Source organism: Quercus robur, chromosome 3 (assembly GCF_932294415.1).
Source record: "Quercus robur chromosome 3, dhQueRobu3.1, whole genome shotgun sequence".
In the NCBI taxonomy this organism is placed as follows: domain Eukaryota; kingdom Viridiplantae; phylum Streptophyta; class Magnoliopsida; order Fagales; family Fagaceae; genus Quercus; species Quercus robur.
In genome coordinates this window covers 63,558,998-63,575,447 of record NC_065536.1, presented here as the reverse complement: position 1 = coordinate 63,575,447, position 16,450 = coordinate 63,558,998, and the positions used below count along the sequence as shown (strand labels likewise).

Below are 16,450 nucleotides of genomic sequence, written 5' to 3'. Positions count from 1 at the left end.
ATAATTAATTTGGGTTTAATGAGGTTTTTTTTTTTTTTTTTTTTTTTTTTTGAGGGGAAGGGTTTAATGAGGTTGGAAATGGACTTGGGTTTTTTGCAAGTCCATTAATCCATGATAGTTATGTTGTGTAAAAAAGATAAGTGCACGAGGATGACTCATACACTTGTCGGATATAAAAGCTTAGGCCCACGGCTTTAAATCTGCATTTAATTTTGGCTTAATTATAATTAATATTCATTGTCCTGAACCCACAAATTTAACATCCACAAGAGTTGTGAAACTCATTTCCACTTAAAATAATAATAATAATTTATATATATATATATATAACCGAAACTTTTGAAACTCCCACAAATTTCCACATCAGCATATTATTAAAAAAAATAACATTAAAAAAAAAATTACGTAACAACAGTTTTCTAAAGCCCGATACTCTGCCTTTCCCAACACAAACCAAAACAGTACATATGAGCACAGATCCAAACCAAAACCAAAATAATTTCCCATCTCCCTCTTCGTCATCTTCCTCCTCATCCCATAAATTTCTTCAAACACAGTACACACCCAATACAAACCAAACCCATAAATCACCAAAACCAAAATAATCTCATCTCTCTCTTCGTCATCTTCCTCTTCATTCCATAAATTTCTTATTTGTAAGGGTAAAAAAAAAAAAAAAAAAAAAAGAGAGAGAAGAATAAGATGACGCAGCATGGGCTGTTTCTTCTTCTTTTTTCTTCTTTTCCTCCTCTTTCTTTTGTCTGTCTCCAGTCTCTGTAGTTTCTCTCTTTTTGTTTACACAAACCAAAACAATAGATATGAGCATAGATCCAAACCAAAACCAAAATAATTTCCCATCTCCCTTTTCGTCATCTTCCTCCTCATCCCATAAATTTCTTCAAACACAATACACACCCAACACAAACCAAACCCATAAATCACCAAAACCAAAATAATCTCATCTCTCTCTTCATCATCTTCCTCTTCATTCCATAAATTTCTTATTTGTAAGGGGAAAAAAAAAAAAAAAAAACAGAGAACAAGAAGATGACGCAGCAGGGGCTGTTTCTTCTTCTTTTTTCTTCTTTTCCTCCTCTTTCTTTTGTCTGTCTCCAGTCTCTGTAGTTTCTCTCTTTCTATTTTTGACATTTTGTACTCCTTTTTTTTTTTTTTGTTTTTTTTTTTTTTTTTTTATGTTTCCAAAGCCTTCACATGATGTTTACCCAAAAAAAAGAAAAAAAAAAAAAAAAAGCCTCCATGTGACTTGCATTGGGAAAGTAGAAAGGTTTTAATTTTTGAATAAAAGATGGGGCAAAGCCATTAGTTTTTTTTTTTAGCTTTGAGCCCAATGTGATGTGAGACGTGTAGTGACTGATGATGTTAATTAAAGGTGTGTTTGGATACCATTTATTTTGTTGAAATTGAAAAATTATTGTTTAAAGTACTATAAATAAAGGTAAAAGTTAATTAAAATAGTACAGTGAAGCTTATAAATAGTGTCAAAAAATGCAATAAAGTTCATAAATTGTAGCAAAAATAAGTTAAATAGTGAAATAATTTTAATTTTTAATCCTAACCCAAACACAAATCGATTGACATGCAACAAATATCTTAAGTACTTTTAATTCTTATATTATTATAATATAATTATCAATGTTTACTTATTTATATAAATAAATAAGTAATTTTTGGTTAATTAATATTTTTCATTTAGTAATTGAATGTTTAGTATTGACTATAGGATAGGGAATTTTGAGATTGTAATCCTAACGTGAAACATTCATTTTTTGTGATAAGAGTTAGATATCTATTAGTATTACGTACGTTAGATATTTATTTGCTTCTTAAATATATCAAATATGACTCTCATGTTCACAAAATGGAAGGTATCATATTCACAAAACTTCATGTAACACTTTCTTTATTTGTGAAAAATTTTCAAATCCATTCCATGGGTTAGTCTTAGGTTTTAAGGCTGTTTAGCACTGTCATAAGTGATAACTTAACAGCTTTCTTGTGCATCGCACGGGTTAGCGACTAATAATAATAATATGACTATGTATTTTAAAATTTTAATGGTTAGATTACACGTTTTTTATGTTTTTAACAAGAATGTCAAATTTCGTTCTAAGAAGATGTTATTTACTATTCAGTTCATAAATATAATTTTTATACATAATTCTAGACTTTAAAATTTTGAAATTTAAACATTTGATTGATGACATAGCTATTGATTTTTGATTTTATAAAAATATTGCAAGCATAAAGATATAAGAAAAAAATGTAATCCAATGATTTATTTGTCAAAATTTGCATCCCAGTAAAAAATATTGAGTAAAGTTGTAACTTGTAATTAAACTTTGTCCTTTCCTTTATAGCAATAAAACAAATTTAACCAATTTAACCAAATTGACTTGTTTAGCACAAAACAAATGCAACTGGATCTCCTATGAATTTCACTGTCCAAAGACTCCAATTCTACTAATATAGAATATCCTAAGGGCAATGACTAAGATTGCATAAAACTTTAACCTTAACTCATCCCTACCAAACTCTCTGTTTCAATTAATTTTGCACATAAAAAAACTTTCATTTTTTATCATCAGCAAGTCCAACACTGATTCTTCCCTCATTCAGCAGCACAAACGGAATGCCCTTTTTTTCGCTTTTCATCTAATTCTTGAGTAATTCTAGTACTAAGAATAAAACTACAATTTTTACTATAACAATCTTATATGGTAGATTATGACAGGTTGCCGGTCATTTTTACATAAAACCACAACTTTTCCTCTACTAATCACAGTTACACATGTGAATATTTGTGGTAAAAACTGTGGCTTAGTTTGTGGTACAAGAAAGTTTTGAATTCCTATCCTCTCTCATTATTCATTCCTTAATGTAAGTTGTTAATTATGATTAGTTTCCTCTCACCCTCTCTCTGTTATCACATTGATATGGCAGGAATAAAAGAGCCCTTGTAAGTTGTAACCATCACATATCTTTCTTGTGACAAATTTGGGCTCCACGATCTTACACGGGCACGAATATTCATTTGGTGCGGAGCATCAGAAATAAATCGTTGCTGAGGAACTTTTCTCTCATTTATTAGTTCTTAAAATCATCACTGGTATGATTTCAAAAAAAGAAAAAAATCATCACAGGTATAATATTCAATAGAGTAAAATTTTCATATTTGGCAAAGAGAAAAATGGGATATTTCTTTGTCGATATGATAACCAAGATGATTTTCTCTGCCATTCTATTGAATACATTTATATTTACCAAACATTAATCTATTGCTAAATACTTTAAAGCTTAATAATTCTCACTAAAAAATGTGTTTTCAAATTATTTTCTACTCCTCTCACTCCTTACATTATTTTATTGTTTAAGAAGAAAAAAAAAAAGAAGCGGCCAACGAGTGACCCATTAGGGTGAATTTTAGACTCGAGCATCCTAAAAAACTCAGATCTAACTGCTGACATTCTAAAATACAACATCTGATCTAATTGTTGACGTTCTAAAATACAACATCCGACCTAATTGTTGACGTTCTAAAATACAACATCCAAACCAGCCAAAGATAGGGCTAAAAATAGTGTAGAGTGTAGACATAATCTCCTTATTCACCGCAAGAATCTACGACATAGATTCGTGAATTCATTTTCTTGCGCATTGGCATCCTAGAGCTTAAACATTTTTTTTTTTTAATTCAAAATTAATAACATAATAAGTGAGGGAGAGAAGATTTGAATCTAGATTTTCCACTTAGAGAGAATCAAGAAATGTCATTTAGTTGTAACCTTGTAAGACCCATATAGCTTTTTATTTTTTTATTTTTATTTTTTGTGATAAGACCCCTAGAGCTTAAACTTCAGTATTGCACAGTTCTTCAATTTATTATAAGCCTAAAATATTGGATATTCGAAATTCTTTTTTGAGCAATTGGTTATTTGAATGAGAAATGATATGTCTACAATATTTTTACAATATTTTTACAACAAATCCTAAGTGGCAGGTTGTTACAAGTTGTTATTGTTAGGGCAAAAAAGTAATCTTAGTGTTAGTTTCAAATTTGAACCAATAACAACTAACCACCTGTGATTTGTTGTAAAAATATTGTTGACGTAGCATCTCTATTTGAATTAATTACACTACTTTAGCTTTTTAAAAACATATATTGTTTTAATTTCTAACCTGAATGTGAGAAAATTGCTTCTAAAATCTTGATTAATCAATAATTTATTACACGATTCATGTCTCAAACATTAGGATCTTGATCATAAAGTGACAATTTTGGCAGAGAGAATTATGTGAAAATTAATTTATTACATAAAGTAACTTGATCGTCAAGTTCTTTTCAATTAAACAGCTATGATAATAAGTAAATGTTTTGAGGAGAGTTATTTCTCAGATAACTTAGCCAACAATAATTATCTCATACATCTGGCATATGCATGATTTCTTTAACATCATGTGGACAACTTAAAATTGTGGAACTCACATGTTGTGAGAGAGATGATGCATATACCGGATGCACAAAATACCTTCTCCTCGACCACAATCTCTAGTTCTAATCTCTAGAACTTAGCAAACTGGACATTTGAAGCACATCTGCCCTTTGGAAGGACAGGGCACTCAATTATTTCAGATCCAGAAGTGTCCACACACAAGAAAATTTGGTAAATTTGGCTGTGACCAGCTGAATCATTATTGCACTCTATCCCAGGGGTGAAACCTACGGCCTCTTTTATGGCTTCTAAAACGCTGTCTAGGCTGTAAAATCCATCATCTGGTACAATTTCTGCTTTCTTAAGGATTTGTAAGAGGTTTACTTTCTCCTTCAGTTTGAGAGCTGCTTCAAAGTACTCACGCTGGTCAAGTTCAGACTCTGAGCAAGTCCCATGCTTTTCCCATTCATGTGACCAGAACCTATAGCCATTGCTACTTGGGCAGCTAAGTGATGGCCAATCCTTTTGCAGACTGCTCATGATTTCTGAGAGCTGCATCAGACATTATACCAAGAAAACATGAAAAACAATATATGGAAAGTTAAGAATTGTGTTAAACTCGTGAGTCGTGACTAGACAAAATAAACAATATCTCATAAATTACACTTGTGGCAAAATGTGCCAGTGGAGGGGTGTTCAAGTTCCATGCCAGTTTGTAACGATTTCTTTGTTACTAATGGTTTTGGTATGAAAATGTATTTCATTTGGGTTCTTGAAAGTGATAAGAAAATTGGCTTCCATTTGACATTAGTTAGCTTTATTCATAATCTTGGGGAGGGGATGATTACACATTTTACTCACTACAGGTTTTACTTAAGGATCGATGTACATTCAACCCACCAACCCGATTTAACTATACCCAAACTAATCCAATTCGATTTTTGATATTGCTTTTTAGTGGGTTGATAGGTTGAGTTAAATTGGTTTTATTTATTTAATTTAATTTATTTATAAAATATATCAAATTAATAGAAAAAAAAAATTTCAACTTGACTAATCCAACCTAACATATGTTGTTAATGGTTTTATATATATTAAATTCGTTGGACTTTGATTTATTTTGAAATTTGGGATTTAGTTTACATTTGTTAATTTGATTTATTTTGTTGTTTGAGCCTTAATTTTGATGAAATAATATTAAACCAAATTATGTAAACTCTAATCATCTATAAAATAATGAGTTTAAATAGTTGAATGAAGACCCTTCTTTTTTTTATTAAAATTGATAAAGTAACTCTAAGAGAACGGTTAAACTAATTCACACGTCTTGAGTTATGTTGACTTTTAAAATAACCATGAGTTAGCTAGGTTGGGTTAGAAAACTTTCGGGTTGGGTTGGGTTCAAAAAGACTCTAAACCCAATCTAGCTCGAACCTCATGTACATATACCAAATCTTGCACTATCTCCTGAAGCAGGATAGATTTAATTTGTAATATATATATATATATATATATATATAAATTAAATACCATTTTCTGTTATCTAATCATGTATTATATTTTTACAATCAGAATTGCCCAAAATGGACCATGGAGAATGTCAAATAAATTATAAAAATTTACCTTCGGATATAAGTAGAAAATATATATGGACTATACAAAAAGCTAATAGGGACACCCAATCAAACTTTTACTTGGTAGCTTAGTTGGGTGATTTCCATTTGCTACGTGACAATATAACTTATAAGGGAATGGTGTGGTCCTGCTGCCTATGATGTTCACAAAGCAAACTAATGGGATTTGCTTGCTATTGTCGTCTTGCCCAACTTTATGAAGATTGGAGTAAAGTAATATATAAAGAATAGATAAAACTTTCATCTTATATATATTACCGACCATAATAATAATAAAATGTCATTCTACTTAGATTTGGACATTTATCTATAAGATAAAATGTCTCATCCTGATTTATTTTATCTCTTTCAACGATGGATGAAAATTTTCAAATATTGGATATTTGATCGAAGTCTAGATATATCCGTACCTTTCAGCTACTTTGTGACATGCTTAATTAACCCTAAAAACTAAGGGTCTCACTCATATTTTAAAAGTACTTAAAATATATATATATATATATATATATATATTAATAAAAGAGAAAATCAAAAGCATAACTTTTGATAAAATAAAATGATGAAAAAGAATACATGTTAACGGTAATTAATTTGCGGAGTGACACCAAAGTTTTTAAACTGTAGATTTGTTGTCTTCGTCATTATTTCATTTGATCATTTGAATTAAACTTCAACCATTTTTATCATTTGTAAGAGATCAGATCACAGTAAAAAATGAAAGTAATATACCTGAGATTTATCAAAGACACTGTCTGGATCACAGTTTGAAGGGTACGATCCATCCTTGTAATTAGGCCAGAGTCCATGAATGCCAAAATCTGCTGCAGGCTTTCCAGTCTTAGGGTAGCAGCAAGTGTGCTTTGTGTCACAGTATGCTCCTGGCCACTGTGTCAACAAAAGATTTTTCAAAACCAAAAGAAAAAAGAGGGAAAAGAACTTGTTACGTTGAAGAGAACTATGTTAAAGTGAGAGCAACACCAAACTAACCTGTTGAACAAAGTAAAAGAAATCAAAATCCTGGGAAACACAAAGAACTGATAGATATTGCACTATCAGAAGCTTGATCAATATTGACCATTTGAGCTCCATGTTTGTTACTCTCTTTTCAACAACTCTTTGGGGATTGGTTTATGAGCTTTGGAATAATGAGAATGTACTAGGGTTAGGTTAAAGAGACTTTAAAGCTTTGTATTCTTTTAGCTGTTCGTAGGTTTAGGCTTTATTTATAGGGAAAAAAGGAAAGGTTAAGGTCCTTAAGGATAGAATATCCGAGACAGTATATGCTTGTAGCTTGTCGATCTTCATTATTAATTTATTGTCTTGCCTTACGTGAGTATCGTTCTCACGTTTGTTATGTCTTACCCTTTTTGTATTTGCTTTGAAGTTAATTGTTTAATAACAATGTCTATGGTATTTTCCTTCATATTCAATGCTAAAATGAAGAGCTAGCTAGGGAGGCGGAAGAGAAGCCTTAGTTTTATCGATCATCCGGTGGATAAATCATAAATGTGAATATTGATGGCTTACCTCATTCATGATCTCTTACCTCTTGGGTGAAAATAAATCCAACCAACCAAAACAATACCCCATTTCATAAACAAGAGTGATGTTACTGAATATAAATTCAAAGCGAAAATTACATTTAAAGTCTATAGTTTTGGGGTATAACAAATTAAATCAAATATTTTCAATAGTAGACATACAAGGCTTGCTCACAGTCTAGCTAGATATGCAGTAGACATACCAGACTTCCTTGTGTGGATGGAGGATGTTCCACCACAGTTTGTAGTTGTTTTACAGGCTGATTTAGCCAATTTAATTTAAAGCATTTCGAGTTTTCACCCTCAAAAAAAAAAAAAAAAAATTCAATTTAAACCTCAATATATTAAATGATAATATTTCAAAAGTAACAAATTAAACCTCAATACATCAATTTAATTGTGCATTTGAGATTTAGTATGGTTGAAATTTTAATTTGTTACATTTGGAATTATAAGGTAAAATTTGTTATAATTATAAGGTTTAAAATATAAATTTTTCTAAATTTAACTATATAGGCTTTATAAATTAATGTGTCAAACATTTTTCTCAAAAAAAAAAAAAAAATTTAATGTGTCAAACATTAAAAAAAATAATAATTAAGAAATTTATAATGTGGATTGTTCAGATGACACCATTAACAATCATTGTTACGTTAGTTTTGAGTGTAATACTTTTTTTCCTAATGGACAAAATTTGGTTCCAAGCATATTTGGAGTTTTGGACTTTAACCATCAATAGGAAAATGACAAGACACATGTCATTTTTCTATAGGTGGTTGGAATCTAGGGATCCAAATATGTTTGAAGACAAACCCTTTTCTCTTTTTATTTTTATTATTAAATTTGTATCATACTCAAAAACTCAAGAGAGCTAAGCGTTGCACAATCAAATATTTACACATAAAATAATATACTACAAAGAATTAAGAGTTAAGATCAAAATCTAGGAGGGTTTTAGTTTTAAAACTAGAACCCTCCAGATTTAGAGGAAGGGGTTTTGTGTAATTTTCCTTAAGGTTATCAATAGGATAAATCTTACTTTAATTAAGTTAGCATTAGTCAGTTACAAACGAATATTCGTATGGTAACTGACTAATGCTAACTTAATTAAAGTAATTAAGCAAGCAACCCTCCTCCAAGTTTCATTTTAAAATTTTCCACATCTTAATGGAAAATTCCATGTGCCTATCCTGGTCCATTTATAATATTGTCCCCTCTAAATTGGACTTTCGAGAACCTAATTAATGATAAAAATGCACTATATATATTGCTTTTAAATTCATAAGTGAGCAATGGTTATCCATAGACTTTCCTTCAAGTTAATGTGAATTGTGAAAGCTTTCAAGCTCATCTTCTTGTATCGAATGATTCGATACGTTATTCTGACTAGGCATTTATATCAATTTATATGCTTTTTATATATGTGGATGAACAGGCTGGTTTCACAGCATTGCGTGCAAGTCAATTTTGTTTGGCATCAAATCTATTAATCTCTTGACATGTTCGTAAATGCCAATTGGATACAAACATTGGACGACGATGCGGGTTTTCCCCTGGAATCTCATATTCTCATGCAATTGTTTTCACTAAGAAACAATTAACATTTCGGGTGTAAGCCAAGGGAGTTGATTCCGTACCGTAGTACGGCTGGAATATGCCGTACCGGTCAGCAATCCGGTACGTTCGACCCCCCTATTTCGTACCGGAAAAAATACCGGCCTCGTACCGGCCAATTTCGGGCAATACCGACCAGTACAGAAAAAAGTTTTTTTTTTTTTTTTTTTTTTTTTTAAAGTTTTGTAATTTTTGAATTTTCGTTAGGGCAGCATGATAACTTATTTGCATTAACTTATTAGTATTATTTGTTTTCTTAATATGCAATGGTAACTTTTAAGCTTTCTATTTTTTATATTGTTTTTTTTTTTCTTTCTTTTAATTGATACTAAAGTCTAAAACCATGAATAATTAGTTCTGAATTAAAGAAATGTTTTATGGTAAACTTTTATATTTATTATAATATATATATACACACACATACATATATATATATATATATTTATTTATTTATTTATAAATATAAAAAATAGCGGTAAATCCGAAACGGTACACCGGTATTGACCGGTATCTGAAATATATCGTACCGTTGGCCAAACCGATACAGCCTCCGGTACGGTATTGACTCCCTGTAAGCTCTCATAATTGAAAACTATCATGGATTTTGTTTTCCCCTCTCTCGGAATGATTACTCTTGGAGTTAATTAAAGATTGTTTTTAAATTCAAATCTTGAAAATTGACCTCTCCTTTTAGACAAAACAAGACCAAGACGTACACTTTCTAAGTTATGTCTAGGCCTTTTTGGTCAACAAGAATAAGAATAGTTATGCATATTTTCAAATTTAACTTGATCCAAAAAAGAAAGTTAGATGTTTAATTAGAACTCTAGGACTATGAGCATATATGTCTCTATCATGAGGTGCCATGCTGATTAATTGTTAACTTATTATTACCTCTCTTTGAAAATAGACCCTTGATTCATGAATTTGTTCCGCAAATTAATCCAATAACCCCAAGTTTGAACTCCAAGATTGCATTTTTTTTTCTTTAATTCATTATTATAAGGCTACTTTGGATTTTACTTTGGGAATTCGGCTTTGGAAAAAAAAATGTTTTCATTTTTACCTTGGACCAAAAATGGCTCCAAAAAATCCTGATTAATCAGTAGTTTAAACTTTTCATAAATATTTCATATCTCAATCATTAAAATTATACATCAAATACAAATTTAAATAAATTATTGCGTGTGGAAATTAAAATTCCATAGAAATAGTATTGCGAGGAATTTCGATAGGGAGTGCCAACAATTAGAATTGGGCTAGTGATCTATAATTTATGAACTTAAGTTTGCTTGTGTGAGCCAAACAAATCAAGATCACAATTTGCTACTATAGTAAATTGAATTTAGGTGAACATTAAATTTAAATTTGAAGTGGTACGATGATTTGCAATTATTATGGACAGCTACAGAACTTTGGGACATTTATTTTATTAAATAGGCATATCTAGAGATCCGAGCAAGGTTTGTTCAGAGTGATAATTGTACGGAAAAAAGGGGAGACAAAAAAAAAAAAGATAATTGATTTCTAATATACAATAACCTCTTGATTTAGTGGAAGCAAGAGAGATATCATTATCAATTTAGGACACAACAATTTTTACAAAATTTTTCATAAAATTTCAGTTAACAGGCTTATATTAATTTTCATATGAATCTATCATTAATATCATTTTTTTATTTACAATTTATAAATTGTCACGTTGATAGTTATATGAAATAATTTGTGAACATTGTTAGACTTTTTTTTTTTTTGAGAAAGTTTCAACTTATGGCGTCCCACTCCTGATGATAGTTCTTTATCATCATATACCAAAACACCAATCAGTATTTAGTGTAGATGGAGATTAAATCTCAAATTTCTTATTCAACCATCAAAGATTTTACCAGTTGAGCTAACTGAAACCGAAAATTGTTAGACTTATTGCTACGTGAAATAGTTCTAGAATTGGCATTTTGTGGTAGCTAGGTATGGTCGTGTGGACGAATCATTAGCATAACGTGACTTCTATGCCTTTTGTTACTTTCTAAATTTGTTGATATTCTTTCATTACATTACATGGCACGAAACTTGCATGAAAACCATCATCTTCATGCTTTGGGTTTGGTCTCTCTCTCTCTCTCTCTCTCTCTCTCTCTCTCAATGGCAAAGCTTTATCAAATGTGAAACGTTGAAAGCAACTTGGCCCGATGTGACTGTGTGATGGTAATTGATCGAAAGGACATGTATGGGTATATGATGAGATCCCTAAGGAAAGAAAGTGGTTCTCCTAACTTAATAAATCACCCTCCAAACAGTTTGAAACTTTTGGTTCTACTTCACGTTGACAGTAATGCACATATTAAGGTAGGTGTTCCTTAACCAAAATAATTTTGACTTGCACGTTAATTCTACCTACCAGCCTGGTCCTCCATTTGATTTTATGCATAAAATCATGATTGCACTTGTGCATTAGAGACTTATGTATCGAACCTCATCGAAGATAAAGCTTGAAAGCCTTAACCCTTAAGCACTTTAAAATTAGGCAAAGTTTATTTATTATAACACCTTAAAAAAAATAGAAAAAGAAAAAGAAAAAAGAGGATAACGCATTTCATTAAACCAAAAAGTACTGTGTTGTATAATTTGTCACGCCCTCCTCTAAATAGAGGTAGCTTTTGAGTAGAAGTTTTTTATGTTTTTGTGTAGAATCTCATTCTCTCTCTCTCATGTGTGCATGTTTGTTTCTAAAAATAGAAGAATAGAAAAAGAAAAAGTTGTATCAACATCATTTTGTAAAGCTCTTGGCGAGAAAACTTGGGCTTTCCTCAACCCATACACCAACAGTTGCAATCATTGGGATAAATAGACCAATTTCCCTCTTTGACACAATGTTGGGTAACCTTCGCATTTCATATTATAGAAATCTCTAGGAAGAAAAAATATTTTGTATTAAATGATACCACCTCATTTATATCAAAACCCAATAAATTAGAGATATGTGTATAAAAATAACTACCCACTAATATATGTTAGGTTCTAAAGACTTAGGAACTTATTTATTTAGAGCTCTAATGTGTATTGTTGGCAAACCATAATCAAAACAAGATGTTTAGTCGTGTTTAGACTTGCTCAAAGTTGTGACACTTATGTAAAGTTGGATTCAAGCTGATGCAGATTTAATAGTATATTTCGGCTTGGTTCGATCGATCGAAGCTTAGGCTCGATCAATCGAAAATTGGGCAGAATACGTTTTTCTGCAGAATTCCAACTTAGCCCAGTTCATTTAAAACGTTTAGGGTTTTGTGTTTTGCCCTAGGTATATAAGGCAAACCCTAGCCACGTTTTAATGTTGCTCATATTGCTATTTGTGTAAATCTCTTGTGAGATCTGTGAGGAGCTTTCCTTTACACAAGCTTAGGATTATCAAGAGGAGATTCGTTCAAGAACTTGATGATCATTCAGTTGCTGCCATAAGAACTTGAAGAAACACAAGCGGGTGTGCTTGTACTTGCTGGAGAATCCAAGAAAGAAGGAGTCCGTGGTCTCGGAGCTTGCACGTGGTCGTGTCAGTAAGTTTCTATTGGTGGGTAGCAATAGGATGTTAGTGGTTTAAGTCCTATTGTAAAACTTCGATTCTTTCATAGTGGATTCAGGTTTACCTTGAGGATAGTTAGGTTAAATCCTCCCCAGGTTTTTACCGGTTTGGTTTCCTGGGTGATCATATCATTGTCTTATTTATATTTCCACTATTTTGCATGATATGATTGTTTGATTGTGATAACCTAGATTTGGAATTGTCTTTCATTTGTTAGTGGAGTAGTTATTTTTTGTTGACATATTTCACACTTATTAGATTTTGACTAGCACGCGCGTGCTTAAAGGCTCTTCTATTTTTTTGGTAAAAATTAATAATTTGCATTCATCATAAATTGGGTTACTACATTTTTCAATCACAAAAATACCTAGGAGTGTGATGAGTGTTATGCATTTATACCAAATATTAAAATTATTAACTTTTCTCTATACATAACACTCATCACACTCCTAGTTATTTTTGTGATTGAAAAATGTAGTAACCCAATTTATAATGAATACAAATTATTAATTTTTACCAAAAAAATAGAAGAGCCTCTGAGCACGCGCGTGAGCACGTGCTTAGAGACTAGTATTCCGTAATTATCATCATTATTTGGCAATTTTGTTAATGTAGTGATCAATGTTTTGATAATTGGAGGATAATGCTATAATTCAATATTAACCTTTAGGGGGAGAAAAAAAAAAAAAAAAAAAAAGATCATCTGAGCAAATCTTATAAAGTTCCATAAAGTGAAAAAATTTATAAAAGCTATCATAAAAAAGTTGATGAATCAATGTAGAAACTTGAAATATTTACATCAGGTCAAATTGAAAAATAATTCACTACATTAGAAACATGGAATTGGTCATATTGTTAAAAATTATGTGGGTTATGGTGGAGAAGTTGGTGGAGCACTGTTTTGTGTTGCCCATCTTAATTGCTTTTTAGCAGTATTTACCATGAACCTATGAGCAGAAATACAAAATGTGTTACTTTTTTTTTAGTAATAGACACTTTAAAACATACACAACAATGATAGGTACAATACATATGAAGCATATACTTGTGGAAGGAATATTTGAACTTACCTTGTGATGATATTGATTAGCTCTATATATGTGAAATTTTCTACTTTAGCTTGGGACTTGAAAAATTGTCATTTAATTACCATTAAAAAAAAAAAAAAAAAAAAAAAAAAAAAAACTATCTACTTAAGATGAGGACTTTACATTTATGTAAATTTGGACTTCGAGATAATTCAAGAAAAGAGGCCACAAATGGGTTATGCATGTCTAACAACCCAGTTTTGAAAAAAAGAAAAAAAAAAAAACATTACCCAGTTTTGAAAAAAAAGAAAAAAAAAAAAAAGAACATTTGTGCCATCAATGTAAACTTAATTAAAAATATATCATTATGAACCAAATCATTATGAGTATCTTGATTTAAAGGATTGGTGCACTGAACATCAAACACATCACCCTTATCTTTCAAACCCAACTTACTACTTTTTATTTATTTTTTATTTTTTTTTTTACTTAAATCTTAAATAAACTTGAACTAATATCTAGCCTCAATTCTTAAATGTTAAATAAACTTGCAGATGCAGTTAACATATTTGCTTTTTAAGAGCTCTTCCAATTTTTTTTCCCAAAGTACAATACTTTCAATTCAACATATTTGCTTTTTAGAGCTTCATAGGGACTAAGAAATTGTAACAGAGAGAGAAGATGTTAACAATAAAAAGTAAATCTCAACAAATGCCCGCTAATAATCAGATAGAAACAACCCAGTTTTGAAAATTTTTCACATCAAGATTTTTAATAGAGAAGCAATTCAACTACACAGTTTGACTTTATCACAAAGAAAAAGAGGGAGTGCAAATATTTATAAAAACCGGCTAATAAACACATCAAAATCATAAAGTAAATACCTAAAGATTTTGTAACAAATTAGCACTGGAGTAATTCATCAAAAACTTACCCCTTTTTCTGTCTTCAAATAAGCAAAGACTTTTAGTTTTGAATTTTGATTGATATACTGTAATCGTCTTTTATAGTAGAAAATGGTAGCTTGGTTGGATAATGTTTTAGGAGTTTTTTTTTTTTTTTTTTTTTAATTTTGAAAAAAAAAAAAAAAACTGTTATGAGAAAGAGTGGTAACTGTCTATTAAAACGTGGATGAGAAACTAATTGTAAGTTGGATAATTCAGGGGGAAAAAAATTGGAAGTGGGATAACCGGATAAGGGGATTGAGGGATGGTAGATTTGAATTCCTATTTTGTAGGAAATATTTTAGGTGGGAGTAAGTGGTCCTATTTTTTAGATAGTGTTTTACGTGGAAGTTAAAGAAGTATTTTTACCAAGTTTTGCCCCTACTTAAACATAAGCTGTAAGGGTATTTTGGAACAAAAAAAAAATCCGGTCCAAACAGGGGCAACCCCTTGAATAGCAGTATAGATTAAAATTTTGCAATATAAAAAAAATAAACTATTATGAGAAAGAGTGGTAACTGTCTATTAAAACGTGGATGACAAACTAATTGTAAGTAGGGATGGCAATTTTTCCCCGCCCCGCTTAACCCGCCCCTCCCCGCTTCACCCTGCGCGGGTTTTCGCCGCCCCGCAAAGGCAATGGGGGCGGGGATGGGACAAGATTTTAGCCCCGCACCATGGGGCAGGGCGGGGATGGGTTTAGACTTTTTAGACCCGCCCCGCCCCGCCCCTCCCCGTCCCCGCCACGCCCCGCATTACTAAGGGTTATAATTGTAAATTTTTCATACCCTAAAACCCTACTATTTAAACAAACATATTAATATTAGCATATTTTATTCTATCCAATGTGATTCTCTATCTTTATTTTGTTATGTGTTATAATATGAGATATTTATTTTATTTTTATGATTGTCTTGTTAAACACTTGGATATATTATTCAATTTTTTCTAAAAATTGATTTGATTTGATGGGATAAATTTGTAATTTCAAGTATATTTTTATTAATGAAATAAGTTTTATTAAAAAAATTGTACTAGTTGTAGGGCAAATTAACAAAAAGTAGAGTTTTACGGGGCGGGGATGGGGTGAGAAAGTATTCCCCGTCATGCGGGGCGGGGCGGGGATGGGGCAAGACAAAACCATGCAGGGCGGGGACAAAGACCCCATCCTTCGGCCCAGCCCCGCCCCATTGCCATCCCTAATTGTAAGTTGGATAATTTAGGGGAAAAAAATTGGAAGTGGGATAACTGGATAAGGGGATTGAGGGATGGCTGATTTGAATTCCTATTTTGTAGGAAATATTTTAGGTGGGAGTAAGTGGTCCTATTTTGTAAATAGTGTTTTACGTGGAAGTTAAAGAAACATTTTTACCAAGTTTTGCCCCTACTTAAACATAGGCTGTAGGGGTATTTAGGAACAAAAAAAAATCCGGTCCAAACAGGGGCAACCCCTTAAATAGTAGTATAGATACCGCTAACATGGTATCATTTGATAGCAAATATAACTTTTATTTTTTGCTGTCACCATTCTATTCTCTGTAAATGCTGTAGATTTATTTAGAGTGATTCATATTCCTACAAATACTTCTTGGCATATTATGGTATGATATTGTGGTCTAATAGAAGTCCCCTATGTATGAAGTGATTTCTTTGACTCCAGA

At 31.3% G+C, this 16,450-nt stretch overlaps 1 protein-coding gene across 1 annotated transcript; it reads right to left on the bottom strand.

Moving 5' to 3' along the window:
* Window positions 1-4,309: 4,309 nt before the first annotated feature.
* On the bottom strand, window positions 4,310-7,286 carry LOC126718842 (ribonuclease 3-like). Its single transcript, XM_050421193.1, has 3 exons — window positions 7,073-7,286; window positions 6,815-6,970; window positions 4,310-5,003 (listed from the first exon to the last, which is right to left on the bottom strand). Exons 1-3 carry the CDS (start codon window positions 7,172-7,174, stop codon window positions 4,581-4,583), a joined length of 681 nt encoding a protein of 226 aa, XP_050277150.1. The 5' UTR covers window positions 7,175-7,286; the 3' UTR covers window positions 4,310-4,580.
* Between the last annotated feature and the right edge of the window lie 9,164 nt (window positions 7,287-16,450).